The sequence below is a fragment of the Akebia trifoliata genome, chromosome 16 (genome assembly GCF_017979445.1).
Source record: "Akebia trifoliata isolate Shusen 1 chromosome 16, ASM1797944v1, whole genome shotgun sequence".
Classification (NCBI taxonomy): Eukaryota; Viridiplantae; Streptophyta; class Magnoliopsida; order Ranunculales; family Lardizabalaceae; genus Akebia; species Akebia trifoliata.
In genome coordinates, this window is record NC_141390.1 from 22,625,051 (window position 1) to 22,640,866 (window position 15,816).

General features: G+C 33.4%; 2 protein-coding genes across 3 annotated transcripts; both read left to right on the top strand.

Annotated features, from left to right (window-relative positions):
• Nucleotides 1–6,629: 6,629 nt before the first annotated feature.
• LOC147382901 (uncharacterized) lies at nucleotides 6,630–9,721 on the top strand. The gene is given in 2 exon segments (XM_086427096.1): nucleotides 6,630–7,788; nucleotides 7,791–9,721. Coding segments are annotated over 2 exon segments (2,442 nt in total). The 5' UTR covers nucleotides 6,630–7,060; the 3' UTR covers nucleotides 9,505–9,721.
• Nucleotides 9,722–10,979: 1,258 nt separating this feature from the next.
• Nucleotides 10,980–14,919, top strand: LOC147382902 (uncharacterized). 2 transcript variants are annotated; one of them, XM_086427092.1, is made up of 5 exons: nucleotides 10,980–11,256; nucleotides 11,369–11,419; nucleotides 11,528–11,620; nucleotides 14,173–14,539; nucleotides 14,639–14,919. In XM_086427092.1, exons 1-4 carry the CDS (start codon nucleotides 11,194–11,196, stop codon nucleotides 14,320–14,322), a joined length of 357 nt encoding a protein of 118 aa, XP_086283218.1. In that variant the 5' UTR covers nucleotides 10,980–11,193; the 3' UTR covers nucleotides 14,323–14,539; nucleotides 14,639–14,919. The 2 variants fall into 2 exon arrangements, with proteins under 2 accessions (XP_086283218.1, XP_086283220.1); XM_086427094.1 differs by having other exon boundaries at nucleotides 10,980–11,419; nucleotides 11,518–11,620; nucleotides 14,642–14,919.
• Nucleotides 14,920–15,816: the final 897 nt, after the last annotated feature.

A 15,816-nucleotide genomic window follows, 5' to 3' on the forward strand; every position in this document is an offset into this window, starting at 1 on the left:
ACTCTGCAAGGTGTCTTACTGGAATCACGTTCCTTTTCAACTATAGAACATGTCTCACATTTTTCAACTATAAAGATGTCCCATTCGACATATTTATCTACACATCACCCTTACCAACAATGTTACAAGGCTTATTTTCCCTGAAATATATTCTATCAAAATCACCTTGTAGATAGTTCTATAGAATGTCTCTATAGAAAGTAGCATGGAATGATGCTCCAAAATCTACTACCCATGTGTTATCGTGTGTGACCATAGATAAGATTAAGGTATCAGAATCATTACTGTCAGAAAGGTTAATAGATTTTTTACCCTCTTGATTTTTGATACCTACAGGTTTTTTTTGTAGCTTTGCACTCCCTTTCGAAGTTGATTCTTATTCCTGTAATTCCAGCAACTATCTCCTTTTGCCTGTGGTGTTCTAGACTTGCCCCTTTTTCGAGCTTGATTGCGTTTACCTTGATTTCTCCTGTTGGACTTCCCTCCTCTTTCCTCAGTACTCAAGGCATTCCTTGAAGTATCAACTAATCCGGAAACTTTTCTACAAACTTCCTCATTTAAGATGGCGGCAACAACATCATCGAACTTTAATTTTTCGTAACTTTTTTAAAATAATTCATACTATCACCATTGATCATCTCCATGTTGAATAACCTTTTCATCAAGAAAATTTTGTTTGAGACAGAGGGTTTCTCATACATCCTTGACAAAATGACCATAAAATATGATGTAGTCTTCTCTTTAGAGATATTGAAAGCTACAGACGAAGCGAGTTATAATCGAATGGTACCTAGGGATATTCCATTGAGAATCTCCCAATCTTCATCTGTCATGCTCTTTGGTTTTTTTTTTTTCATTTTTCCTCCTAGAGGATGATAAAGGTCGTTATGATAAAGAACATTCTCAATTTGCATCTTCCATAGTCCAAAATTTAAACCATTGAACTTCTCGATTCTTACCTTCTCTTTAGCCATTGCTCTCACTCCAACAAAAACTTAGCTCTAATACTAGTTGTCCAGAAAATAGGTGTAATCAAAGCAATAAAACAAATTGAAAAAATAAACACAGGATGCAATCTCAGAGAAAAATAAAAATAAAAATGAAGATTTTACATAGTTTCCTCTAGATTGAGGAACATCCATGGATCACATTGATTCCATTATGAAAAGAAAACTTGCAGTTACAGGTTACACTCTTTCACCAAAACGAGAAATATATAAATACCTCAAGAAACTTAACTAGGGTTTTACATAATATTAATGAAATTATAAAAATACTTTTGAAAATTTTCTTTCAGGAGGGGCTTTGCTCAACCCCCCCCCCACCAAGCTCACCACCAAGCTCAACCAGAGCATGAAGGCGTGGCTTGATTTACAGTACCTCCTTGTTGACCAATACTACCAGGCTCCAAAAACCACAACACTCTCAAATAAACAAAGATTTTTTCACTGTTAGATTTAAATTTTAAATCCTGGATTCAAATCCATTTTTAAACTCAAAATTTAATGTAAAAAAAATACTCTCTTTTTTTGGGGTGGGGGGTTGATTTTTTTTTTTTCAAGCCCAATCTAAACCACAAACAGAAGGTCAAGTTGTCATATGGACCAACAGGATAGTCCATGTGGCCCAAATGTGGACTTTGGTCCATGCTCTACATGGTCCCTTGATACATGCAACCTTGTCCATATATATATACTATGTGTGAAGATAAGGATACCTACGCCCTACAAAACTAACTATTCACTATCTTTTTGTGACCATGGGAAGGGATGCCACAAACAAAGCTCTCCGTCTTTTTGTGGAGTGAGATTTTTTTCAACCTCCATGAATAAACATGAATATTTGTAGTGGTCAATGGTCTGGGTTTCGTCCTGGCCTGGCCAGCCCAGCGTGGACCGAATTCGGGGTAGTATCATCGAGCCTGTTCAATTATCATATACCACAGACTAGGTTTCTTTAATTATCAATTTAGGATTGATCCATGTTTAGGGCCAGACTGACCCATTAATAGACCTAAACTATTTAGGATTGATCCATGTTTAGGGTCAGACTGACCCATTAATAGACCTAAACTTTTAAGTCCAATCGGATTTCAATATATGTGATTTAACAATTGGATTGCTCTGACAAACCTGGCCCATGTTATTACTTTAAGGCCTGATTATCCGACTTAAAAGTCTTTAAAGTGACAACTGCTCTAGTTTATAACATTAATAAAAATAAAACCCTTACTTCTAACGAAATTATATAATTACCATTATTTCATTTGACTAATAAAATATTGTTAAAGTATTTTTAATTAGATATATATAGGTTTTATGAACTTTACCATGCTTGGTATGATAGACAGATGGAGTACCTAGAGAGACACAAATCAAATAGGTTGCAATTGAGGCCCCAAGCACTATGTAAAGAAAAAGGTAAATTTGTGAGCAGACTTGTTGGTAAAAGAAAAAAAAAAAGAGGCTTGGAGAGTCATTGTCTAAAGAAAATTTATCCAAGAGTTGAAGACAACGCGTTTTGAAGCAGAAAGTCTTGAGGGCATTTAGGTATACGAAAACAAAATCAATGAATGAATGAACCTAAAGTCTTGAGAATGAAAGAATTGTATGGGAATGAAAAACTTTCTTATTCAACGAAGAAAAAGAAAGCAATATCCAATTTACTCGTCAAACAAGGAGACTTGTCCCATTACTCCAGTATTGACTCTAATAAAAGCCGATGACTTTTTGTTGTCTTTAGAGTGTGATCTGTTAAGTGCTTTACTTCATTGCAATATATTTAAAAAAATTCCTTATTTTCAACTTAATTACATAAGTACCATTATGTTATTTGACTATTAAATGCTATTAAGTATTTTTTAATTAAAAAATAAATAATACCCCAATCACTTGTCCAACACTCTTTAATGGCAATATGAATAGCCCCTTATTACTTGTGCAATATGGGCCTTGCCCAAATGGTGTCCCTAAAAGATGAAGATTTTTTTTTTGTTACTTATGTAGTCTTTAAAGAAAAAAATCTTATTTTCAACTAACATATCTAATTGTCATAATTATATTACTTCTCCAACACGGGTTGCGTCCAACTACTCCAACAACGACATTTATAGAAGATGACTTTTTTTTTTTACTTTTGCATTCTTTATAATTAGAGTCAATTGCGTTACTTTATTGAATTAATAAAAAATAAAAAGTAAAAAGAAACTTACTTTCAACTAAATTACACAATTTCCATTATTTCATTTAAGAAAAACTTATGGTGGTTTCAAGGAAAATAAGACATACCAGCTCCATACTCCATTAATGGAGACCTTGAAAGATGATGGATTTTTATAACTTTCGGTGAATTACCATTTTGTGAGTTGAATTTTACGAATTTACAATTCTAGCTCGTTGTTCATTTTAATTAACAAAAACATGAATGATAACGAATTTTGGGGTTTTAAACTGACAATTTCACAAGTTTAAAGTGATTGTCTCATTAAAAATAGGGAAACCTATGAGATAGTCCATCTAAGCCTGTGAAATTATCATGTTAAACCTGCGAAATAGTCACTTTAAAACCTTTGCAGTCATTACTATTCATGTTTTGGTAATTAAATTGAACAATGAGTCGGAATTGTAAATTCGTCAAAAGTTGATCGTGTTTTCGTAAATGCTCGTATACCTTTTATCCTCTTCAACTACGTTGCAACACTTGTGCCGCCCATTGACATAATATGCTTCGGTGTCAGATCATTCTTTAGAAGTCCAAAAAATGGAAATAAATTTGTGCAGTTTTTATAGTGTTGTAGGTATATAACCCATGAGCCCATTGAATGGAAATCAAGAAACTTAAAATTTTCGTATCCAGAGAGATTTTTGTGGATTTGTCCAAGGAACTTATAGTTGCTCATATAGATGAATTCTAATTCTTCAACTTCCTAACATCTGTTGGAATTGTCCATGGAAAACTTTGATCACTCAATCGAAATTGATAAAAGTTTGTGTAGCTTTCGATGTTTAGAAGGATCAATTGTGATGCTTTAATACAGCTACTAATTAACACTCCCCCTCAAGTTGGAGTATAAATATTATCTCTACAAATTAGATTGAATTGTTGATGGTCTGAGTTTGACGTTTGATTAGGGTGAGGGGGAATTAAGAAAGAGAGACCTTACTACCTAGGTACGTTGTTAAGTTATCACTAAAAAATTCGGGACGCACTTGGGAAAAAGTCCCTACAATTAAGTAATATTTGCTTTTTAATTATACATGTTACTCTTAATCCTTTTAAGATGGTTTTTCGTAATTTGTGTACTCTTTAACTCCGTAATCTTATTCCATTATTGTAAAGTCTGTAATTTAATTAAATTACACAATTGTTGTTATTATTATTAATTTTTTTGGATAAGTCATTGATAATTCTGACATAAAAAAGGCATACTAGTGGGAAGAGCTATGTTAGGCATAGAAGAAAATCAGCAATACCCTTATTACTTATCCAACACCAGCACCGGTCTCATCCCATTACTTTAATAGCAACTGTGATGGTAGGTGAGCGAACTTTTTACTCTCTATAGTCTTTAGAATGTCTATAATTATACTTTATTGCACTGAAGAAAATTATTTATTTTCTACTAACATATCTAATCGTCATTATTATATGAGTTGTCCAGCATGGGTCTTGTCCCATTACTCCGATAAGGACATTTATAGAAGATAACGACTTTTTATACTTTTGAAGTCTTTAAAGTAACAATTGTGCTACTTTATTGCATTAACAAAATATAAAAATCCTTACTTCTAATTAAATTACATAATTTCCATTATTTCATTTGATTAATAAAATGGTGTTAAATTATATTTTATTAGATATATGCTACTTTTATGAACTTTACCGATATGATGGACAAATGGAGTCTCGCCTAGAGAGACTGAGGCCAAATAGGTTGCAATGGACTCCCCAATCACTACATGTAAAAAAATGGGTAAATTTGACGGCAAGGTCCATCAAAGTCACCCTTTCTTCATGTAGAGTTTAAAATGGTCGTGTCGAATTTATCCCTTTTCACGTGTGAATAAATGGTGATTATGACATACGCCTCACAATTATGTTGAATATTTGAGATGCCCTTTCTTTCAAAATTTAAGAAGTAGTACTCTTGGATCTTAGTTTACTTTGAAAGACTTAAAAAGGCAAAACCGATTGATTATTCACCAACAATGTTGTCATTTATTGAGCTCTTTCAACATTTAGGTTGAAATATTTTTAACCTAGTTCACGTTGTATTGAAAATAAATCTATTTTTCTACCAAAAATCTCTTATCTTTTACTTATCTTGTTCTTAGGTTTAAGCATGGGATTACAGATGACAAATTTGGAGGAGAAAAGGAGAAAAATCCGTCGTTGTTGGGTAAAGCTTGAACTTTAAGATGACAGTTGTTTTTATTTTTTATTTTTGCGAGAAGAGAGATGGCGGAAGAAATCAAAAGGTTTTTACTAGAGATGAAAGATGAAAGCATTTTGTATAATTTTTTATTACCCTCTCAGAAAATATATTGGTCAAAGAAGTATGTCCATTAATTTGAAAACAAGGGAGTGGTATTTCAAATAATCATCAAAACTTGGAAGGGTCATGGTCTTGAGATTGAAAGAATAATAAGGTGTAGTTATGGACTATCAAACTATCTTACAAAACTTAACGACTATTTAGAAAGAAATTCCTCTAGCAAGGTTTTTTGTAAGATGACATTTTTTTATATATCTTTTATAGTCTTTGGAGTGTCAAATTCTTTACTTTATTATTAATATAAAAACCTTAATTTTAATTATATAACATAACTGTTGTTATTTATTTTAATGGTAAGGTATTGATAATTTTGATATGAAAAAAGCCTTTTAAGTAAGAAAAAGTATATCAATCTATGTAGAAAATAAGAAATATCTTTTATTAGTTGTCCATACTCTAGAGGAGACCTTGGAGGAAGTCCTTGATGCCTTCATAAAGCTATTTTCCTCTTTAGATTGTGAAGGATGCTACTTTATTCCGTTAAGGTTAAATATATTGATTTTAATTAAATTGTATAATTATCATTATTTATTTTTAAAAGATATGATTTAATTTAAAAGAAAAACAATATTAGTGTTCAAAGGAACTAAGAAATACTCTTGCTCATTAAGTGTCATTATTTACTTTTGGGATAAGACTATAACAATGTTGAAAAAAAAAATTTAGAAATAAAATTTTATTAAGAAAAAAAATAGTAATATCCATATTACCCGTTAAACACAGGTCTCGTTCCATTACTCCAATAAGGTCCGTGATAGAAGAATGAAAACTTTATTAAGAAAAAAAAAAAAGCAATATCCTTATCATCTGTCGAAAGCAATATGTTGATGATTCTATCCAAAAATACTCCAACTAATCAGTTTGTAACGGAGGATTGGATGGTTTGGACATACTCCTTACAATTTTGGCAAATATTTGACAAATCTCTTGTGTTTTTCGATAGGATGATGTACCCCTTGACCTCAGTCTATTTTGGAAGACTGATAAAAAGTTACTTAAATGGCCTCATCTTCAACCTCTTGCAAAAAATTGATGATTTTTCTTCCAAAACTCTGTCATCTTCCAACTCCTCAACCTCTAGATCAATGACTTCTTTAACCTTACGTAGAAAACCCTTGTTTGTTTATCAAAGAAAGTCATCATATTTTCATTTTATCAAAAATCATCTCTTGTTCTTTAGGTTTGGCAGTTGAAGGTGACAGCATTATATGTTTGAAGATGACTGATTTAGGAGAGAAAAATCAGACAATTATTTGCTAGAAGTCATTTTATAGTAGTTTATCAGGAAAGACTTAGATCTTTTAGAAATAAAATTTTATTAAAAAAACAATATTCTTATTATCCGTCAAAGAGGGTCTCTCGTTCCATTATTAATCCAACGTAAGAGACACTTTATGCTCTCTCTGTCTCTCTCTCTCTCTTTCTCTCTGTCTTCCATGTAATAATAATTATAAATACAATATGGTTTTTGAGAGAGAGAGTCATTCAATTCAAGTCAGATAAGTGATGGCTATAACATTATTACATATGAAGAAGAAAACTTTCTTCTTTGTCTTTCTGATGATCTCTTTTGCTTTTCTTCTTATAATACAACAACAGACTACTTCAGCATCAACAACATCATTATCATCATCATCAGCACAAGCTTTGCTCAGATGGAAAAAAAGTTTGATCAATTCCACTGCAATTAGCGATTCATGGTCTGATGATGTCACCAATCCTTGCAATTGGACAGGAATTCAATGCGACAACTACTTCGAGATCATCATCGGGATCCTCCTCATTGAAGAGAGCCTGAATGGTACACTTGATGAATTCGACTTCTCGGCCTTCCCCAATCTCACCTACCTAGCCCTCGATTCTAACAGCTTCTTTGGAGAAATCCCAATTCAAATTGGGTCTCTTTCAAAACTCACTTATCTTTCTCTGAGTTACAACCATTTCACAGGTATGATCCCTTCTGAGATAGGAAATCTCTTAGATCTCCAGCTTCTGTGGCTTGACAACAATTATTTATCTGGTGCGATCCCACATGAGCTTAGTAATTTACAAAAGTTAGGATCGCTCTATCTTTACAGTAACCATCTAACGAATCCAGATCCGATTCATCAGTTTAAGGGCATGGCATCATTGACAACACTCCATCTCTCTAGTAACTCACTGGGAGATGAGGTTCCCCCATTCATCTTTCACTGTCGCAACTTATTCTCTCTGGACTTGTCTTCTAAGTGCAACTCTTCACTTCTCTTAAGAACCTCCAACACCTTGACTTGGGAATGAACAAGCTCAATGGTAAGATACCCCCCGAAATTGGCCTTCTAACTAACCTCACATACCTTGATTTATCTAATAACCCGTTTACTAGTGGGCCCATACCATCTTCCATAGGTAACCTTAGGATGCTCTACTTCCTAGATCTCTCCAATACAAGCTTGAATTCCAGCATTCCCAATGAGCTTGGATTTTGCATCAACCTTGTGGTTCTTGATCTGTCACTCAACAACCTCGATGGTCCTTTGCCTCTTTCCATGGCCTCCCTAACTCTACTCCAATCCCTTCACTTGGGAATGAACAAGCTCAATGGTAAGATACCCCCCGAAATTGGCCTTCTAACTAACCTCACATACCTTGATTTATCTAATAATCCGTTTACTAGTGGGCCCATACCATCTTTCATACGTAACCTTACGATGCTCAGCTCCCTGCATCTCTCAAATACAAGCTTGCATTCCAGCATTCCCAATGAGCTTGGATTTTGCACCAACCTTACTTCTCTGGACCTATCATTCAACAACCTCTCTGGTCCTTTGCCTCTTTCCATGGTCTCTTTCCATAATCTCACTCTTTTGTTCCTGTTTAATAATAGATTATCGGGGAAGATACCTGCTGAGATTGGACACCTACAATATTTGCAATACTTAGATTTATCTGCAAACAAACTTGGTGGATGCAAAGAGCTATTGTTCTTGAAACTCAGTGATAATGATTTAATTGGAAAAATTCCTAAATCATTTTGTAAGTTGAGTCAATTGGAAATCTTTGAAGCCTCTCATAATCATTTGGAAGGACATTTGCCAAGATGTTTAGCTAATTGCAAAAGCTTACAAGTTCTAAATTTGGAAAATAATCTGTTACATGATGTATTTCCTTTTTGGCTTGAGGTATTGCCTTTTTTACATGTCCTTGTATTGAGATCCAACAGATTCTATGGTCCTATCGAAAATCCTCAAACCGATCATGCTTTTCAAAGGTTGCATGTCATAGATATTTCTTCCAATAGATTTACAGGTCCTTTGCCAGCAAAATACTTTCAAAGTTGGAACGCAATGATGATGGTGGTAGGGAATAAGTCTGTCCTGAAGTATATTATAGATGATGATAAGTATTATCATATCTCAGTGACCCTCTCGTACAAAGGACAAGAGAGGGTACTAAATAAAATCTTACCCACCTTTGCCACACTGGATCTCTCCGACAACCGATTTGAAGGTGAAATTCCAGAAGTGATAGGAGATCTCAAATCTCTTATTCTACTAAATTTGTCTCGCAATGACCTCATTGATCACATTCCACCATCGCTAGGGAATTTGAAAAATCTTGAGTCATTGGATCTCTCTCAAAATAAGCTTTCAGGGGAGATTCCTCAGCAACTGCTTTCTCTTACTTTTCTTGCCATATTGAACGTTACACAAAACCATCTTGAAGGAAGCATTCCACGAGGTAAACAATTTGATACATTTTCAAATGATTCTTATGAAGGTAATCCACGATTATGTGGTTTTCCTTTGTCAAGGAAATGCATAGGTGTCAATGTGATGCCACCACCAACAATGATTCAAGAACTCAAGGACCCAACATCTACAAGTGTATTTGATTGGAAAATATTTATGTCGATAGGATATGGATGCGGAGTGGTTATTGGTGTTGCAATCGGATATAATATTTTTTGAAAGGAAAATGGATGGCTCACAAGGACTTTTGAAGAACGACAATGTATGCGACGTAAAAGATTGACGAGGATTCATAGACTTCATGCAAATGGAAGATGAATAAAGCTAGTAAAAAAACTTTTGTTCAAATGAATGTTGCTGCCTAGTTTTATTTGAATTTTTTCATACTTTGTTGTAATCGGTAATATTTGTTAATAAAATAAGTTGTCTCTTTGTCTCTTTGCTCTTATTAAATTAATAGGTCACTTATTGCTAAATCTAGCAAATATGTTGCAAAGAAATTAGACATTGGCTAATGCACATTGTTCCTAAGGAATAGGAAAGAGACATTGTGGCCTTTACAGAAGTCATATGTTAATTAGTCATTTAATTTTACTTAAAATTCAGTTATGGAGACTTGGGTTCTTTCAAGCCACAACAGACTCCAGAATTGTAATATTTGTGCTGCAAAACATTTCTTCAGAACTAGATATTGGTGTGATCTACCAAAAATGAAAAAAAATAAAAATAAAAACTTAAATTATTAAGCTACATGAATTTGTGTCCATTCCTTTACAAGTGCTTATGTTCTTAAAGTAGAAACTCAATTATCAGTCTCTTTGGCTATAGATTTCTAAGTTCCTTTAATGTAGGTATGGTTGTTGTATATACTGTTTCTCCTTTTGAGAGATGCTGCAAAATTTTGAGCAAAGATCATTATTAAGGACGGGGGATGATGGTTCCCCTCTTCTTTTCATTTTCGATAGATGAGGGACTAAGTGTCTAACATAAAAAATGACTCCATAGAATAAAATAGTTTAGAGAAAAGATAAAAAAAAATTAATGTGAGGTGTGTGCATGAAAAAAAGGTGTAAGCCTCAGTGTGAGGCATAAACCTTTGGGAATTTCTTGATCTTGGACATACATTTCATCTTCTTTTTTTCTTTCATTTCTTCTTGCATCTCAAGGATATTTTTAGTGAGTCTCAGCTTAAGGTGAACCTTGAGGCGTAAGCCTTTAAAACAGTGATTTGGATTACAAGTGTGATGGCACCATCCAAAAACACGAATTTCTTTTTGGTGGTATGGAAGAGAGACAGTTGGAAGATAAAATAAGAAATGAAAGTTTAAATTTAAGTTAGGTGCGAAGATAATGACTTATACCTTATTTCTCCTTATGCTTTTGGTTAATTCAATTATTATAATTTATCTATTAAAGAAAAGTAGGTTTAAAAAAGATTCTAAACTATAGAGTAATACAAAGACCTGTGAAAAAAAAAAAAAGAAGCAAAAAAGAAAATGTGTTGGGCAATAATCCATATTATGGTATGCTTTTTGTTAAACACCTTGGTATACGTTATATCTACATTTTAGATAGAATGCATTTGCCAAACTGATATTTTTTTAAATATCAATCTCCATTTCTGAGTTTGACACTCTGCGCCAAATCTATTCCAGAAATTGGATCTCTATCCCGAATCATCCGAACCTGTAAGTAACAGATCTCTCTCTCTCTCTCTCTCTGTAAGTAGCCAATGCTTGCATATTTATTGTCTCTGTACAATTAAAGGTTAAACAAAACACTTCATATCCACACAATCACTTCACATAGTGGTGAGGCTTGGTTTTTGTAAAAATATTGCTTTTATTGCTGTGAAGGTTGGCTTCAAATTGCCAACCTGCTATCCCTTGTAAATTCAAAACAAACTTGATGTATGATGATTGGAGGCATGTGCTGTCTATGAAGAAGGATCTCGTTTGGGAGATTGTTCAGGTAGCATAAAAATAATTTACTTGAAGTATTATAATTGTTAATGTTAGTTCTTTATGTTCCCTTTAAAGGTAACCTGAATGTGGCTAAAAGAAACTATCCATTGGATGTCTAGCAAATGGAGCGGGAGTGGCTCATCCGATTTTGGAAAAGAGATGTCGGCAAGGTACTAATCTACTCTTTGATTATTTTCAGCAATGCAACATATGCATAATCAATATTTCTGAATTTTAAATTTGTTTCACTAAATGTCACCTCTGAAAGGAAACATTAGATGTGTGAAACCAAGAACAACGTAAACCGTTCAAGACAAAAGATGCTCCACACATCTGGTTCGAAGAGCTTTCCAAGGAGATCCAATGAGGAGGTAAATTTGTACTTTACCTCTTTTAAAATTTGAGATTTACCTGCTGATGAGCTTTATTACTTCCATTTTTACAACCTTCACACTGACATCCAATAGAACATTCTACCCCAGCCTATAAGACAGTGAGAGTGATTAAGTAGGCCAAGAAGAATATCTTGAAGAATAGAAATATAACATAAACCAAGCCAGTAAATAAGACAACACACGAACCACTTGTGACCAGCTTTCTCCACATGGCTCACAAACCATGTGCAAAACATAAACTCTTCTTTCTTTTTTTTTGGCTAGGCAAGCAAGATTGGTGACCAATAATTAATAGGAGAAAGCATTTCTACCACTCCCACAATCTATGACGACATTGCACACATTTCCATCATACGTCGAGACCATTTACTTCTCAATTGCTATTATTGAATCAACCATCTAGAGACTGATTATTTGAAGTAATAGGTGTCAGAGAATTCACCTTTGAACTTAAAGCGATCCGAACGAAAAAGAGTCATTTTGTTACCTTTAATATGATACACGGTGAAAGATTTATACCGTCATGGTGGTTCTGGTTGAACTTCTGACAAATTTATCAACTTTGGATCATTATTTTCAGAAGCCATGGCATGGGGCACGTTAATTTATCAACACTAGAAAATTTATTTATGAATCAAATTAATTCAACAATTTATTGCTTTGCTCATATTACTAATTTTATATTGAAATTTATTTCTGAAAGCTATAATTATGTTCCATGCCCACAACAATAAAGAACTAGGAGAAAAGAATAGATGAAGAAGAAGACAAGATACTAGAAAATACAGCTTATATATTTTTTGAAAAATAACGAAAACAAAAAAGTTAATGTGAGGTGTATGCCTTGACCAAAAGCGTAAAACTCAGTTACGCCTCACACTGAGGTGTAAACATTTTAGGCACCTTTGGGCGGTTTTAAGAGTCGTGTATTTTACTTTTATTTTCATTTCTTCTTTGCACCTCAGGGTGGTTTTAAAAGTCTCATCTTAGGTTAACATTTAGGTTTAAGCCTTTAAAACAGAGATTTGGATCATATGTGTGGTGCACCATCCAAGAATACAAATTCTTTTTGGTCATAGGAAAGAGAGATCGTTGAAAGATAACGTTAAGAAATGAAAGTTTAAATTTAAGTTAGAATGTTAGGTTCGAAGATTATTGCTTATGCCTTATTTCTCCATATACTTATGTTTTAATTCAATTATTATAATTTACCAATTATTATTATTTCTCCATATCCTTATTTCTTCATTTGTTCATTTTCCAAGTCGTTCTTGGGACATTGATTGAGATTGAACTTGTCTCCTTTCAGGATGGGTGCATTACTGAGAGACCAATTTGACATACTAAATATTTATAAGATTCAAACAGTCTATCATTTTTGAGACAACCCTAATAATCCTCAATCTATTATTGAAGATTTTTATGCTAATGACATAGTTTGTCTCACCCATATCAACCATCTTAAAATTCTTGGTAAGATATTTTTTTATTTTGTGCAATAAACCAATATCACTACTGACTAGCGAAATGTCATTTACGTATAGAACCTATATAATAAATTTGCTTCCATCGATCTTTTGATTGATACACTACTCAACAGTATTTTCCTTAAATCCAAGTAATGTAATGGTATTGTTAAACTTCATATACCATTGTCTGGAGGCACGTTTAAGTCCATAGATCGACTTCTTTAATTTGTAAGTTAATGTTCTCTTCCCTTTTCTGAGAACCTTTCAGGTTGTTCCATGAAAATCTATTCATCTAAATTTCCATTTAGAAGCCTAGCAAAAAAAATCTTCATTCAAAAAAGCAAATTTCACATCCATTTGATGTAATTTTAAATCAAAGCAAATCTTCATTAAAGAATTATTTTTAATTTGTTTGTTGATATCAGGTAAGACATAAAATAGCTACTTGAATCATGCTGCTTCGTTCTTGTAACTTTCGACTCTCGATTGCTCAAGGTTGTCTAAATTTGAGTTGGTACATTTCATATTTCAAAGATTCTAAACTTCCAATCTGAAACTAGTGTAAGATTTTCTAGTTTCTAATGCAAGTCAGTCATGTTTTAAAAGCCTTTGATCATATCAAATCAATTAATCTCTTTAATGTTGAATTAAGTTTGGAGTTTCTAAATATGTTTCTGCTCCATGTAACAGTGGAATTGATATCAGTGAAGCATTGCAATTACAAATAGAGGTCCAGAAACAGCTGCATGAACAAGTTGAGGAACTGATTTGTAGTTGAGAAAGCATTAGCTTAATAGGTCTCCTAATGCTAAATCTGGCAAATATGTTACTGAGAAATCAGACATTGGCTAAAAACATTGTCACAAAAGCATAAAAGAGACATTGTGCCATTTATAGCAGTCAACTATTTGATGGTGAAGTGACTTTGAATGCTAAGAGTTCAAAACGCTACCTTCTTCTTTTGGGTCCTTCTGAATGCTTTTCCTCATACGTCTCCTCATATATAATCTTACCATTTTCTCTTTTGACATTGTGTTAATTATCTTTTATTTATTATAGTCCAAGATGAAGAAGATACTGAAGTCCAGATATGACATCTTCTCCCAAGTCATGGGTGAAGATGGGCATGGCCATGTCAGGATGATGGATTTGGGAATTCATCCTACCACTTTGTGGGGGGACCTCAACCCACATGTCAGGAGTTGGTGATGGAGGCCATCGATGCACAAACAGGATGCGATCGAGGCAGCAATATGGGCTGATATGGAAGCAAGACAAGACGCCACTGATTCCAATACAACATCACAAGATAGCTCTCAAAAGTTTGGTTGGAAGCAAAAGGCGTCTGAACCTGAAGTCATTGAGGTCGTTGAATCAGGTGTAGTTGACATGTCAAGTACCCCACCTGCAAAGCATGCTAGAGCAGGTAAGATGGCCAAATCAGGTGTAGTTAGCTCTCTTTCTTTTTAGTCATTAAGAAATTTGTTACTGAGTTTTGATTACATGTTTTTCTTCCTTACATTAGCAGGTGAAGGTACATTGAGGAACTTGCACTAGATGACTTGTTTGGGGTGTGGATGACTAGTTCCATTTCTTCTTCTGTGCAAGATCTATTCTCAGATTATGTACAATCCAATCACAATCTGAAATTCAATAAGTAGAAACTGACGATGATTGGTTAGGTCGTACTTGTTTGCTTAACAAATGGTTGGGGGGCAACACCAATGTTTTAATATTTTAAAGCCTAGCCAAGCTACAGCCACATTTTCCATTTTTTATAAATTCATTATTACTAAAAAAAATGGTAGGGACCACGTTTTTGCTCGATCTAAAGTTGGTTTTTCATTGTGTTTCGACGAATAGATTCTTGGGTATAATACAAGATCAATAAAAAAGAATCGTCAAAATCCGATTAAAATCGGCTCTGAAATTGAAAAATACGAATTCCAATAAAATATAAAATTCACATTTATTTTTTGTATATCTATTTTGAGTCCTATTCTACAAAATAGACTGTCAGATTTTTCTTAGATGTTAAATAATGCTGGATCTGATCCACTTATTCGGTTCAATGTGCTTTACATGGTGTTGAAATGAAAATTAACATCAAATTGGTTTCATACATTTTCTTGAAAAGATTTACATAAATTCATAAATTCAGATTTGATCAAATTGAATCGGAATTGATAGAATTCTTCAAATTGAGATTGTTATATGATCGTTATCTAATTTATTTGAACTCGTGTTTGGGTCTATAAATAACCGATTCGAAGATAACTTAAAGATTTACATGTAGCATGATAGACTTCCATTATTCTGTTCCCATGATAATTTTTTTAAATAATAATATAAAAAAAACCTCGGAAGTATTTAAAATTGCTCATGAGACCCCAAAATAATACAAATTCTTTCTAAAAGCTAATGCAATGTTAGATCTTATCTGGGAATCTCAATTGGTCAAATCTTTGAGTGAATTTAAATTTTAGAAAATTAGAGTAGTTTGTTAGGAAATACTTAGGTCAAAGAGGGTATGTGGTACCTCAAATATTCACCAAATCTTGAAGAAATCTCTTGTATATGAAAACAAAATTAACGAATGAATATGTAGCCTAGTGACGTATAATAAGGGACAGTGGCATATAAGTAAATTAAATTTAGAGAACATGACCAACAAAAAGATTCGTTTTTTTTTTTTTTGTGGTC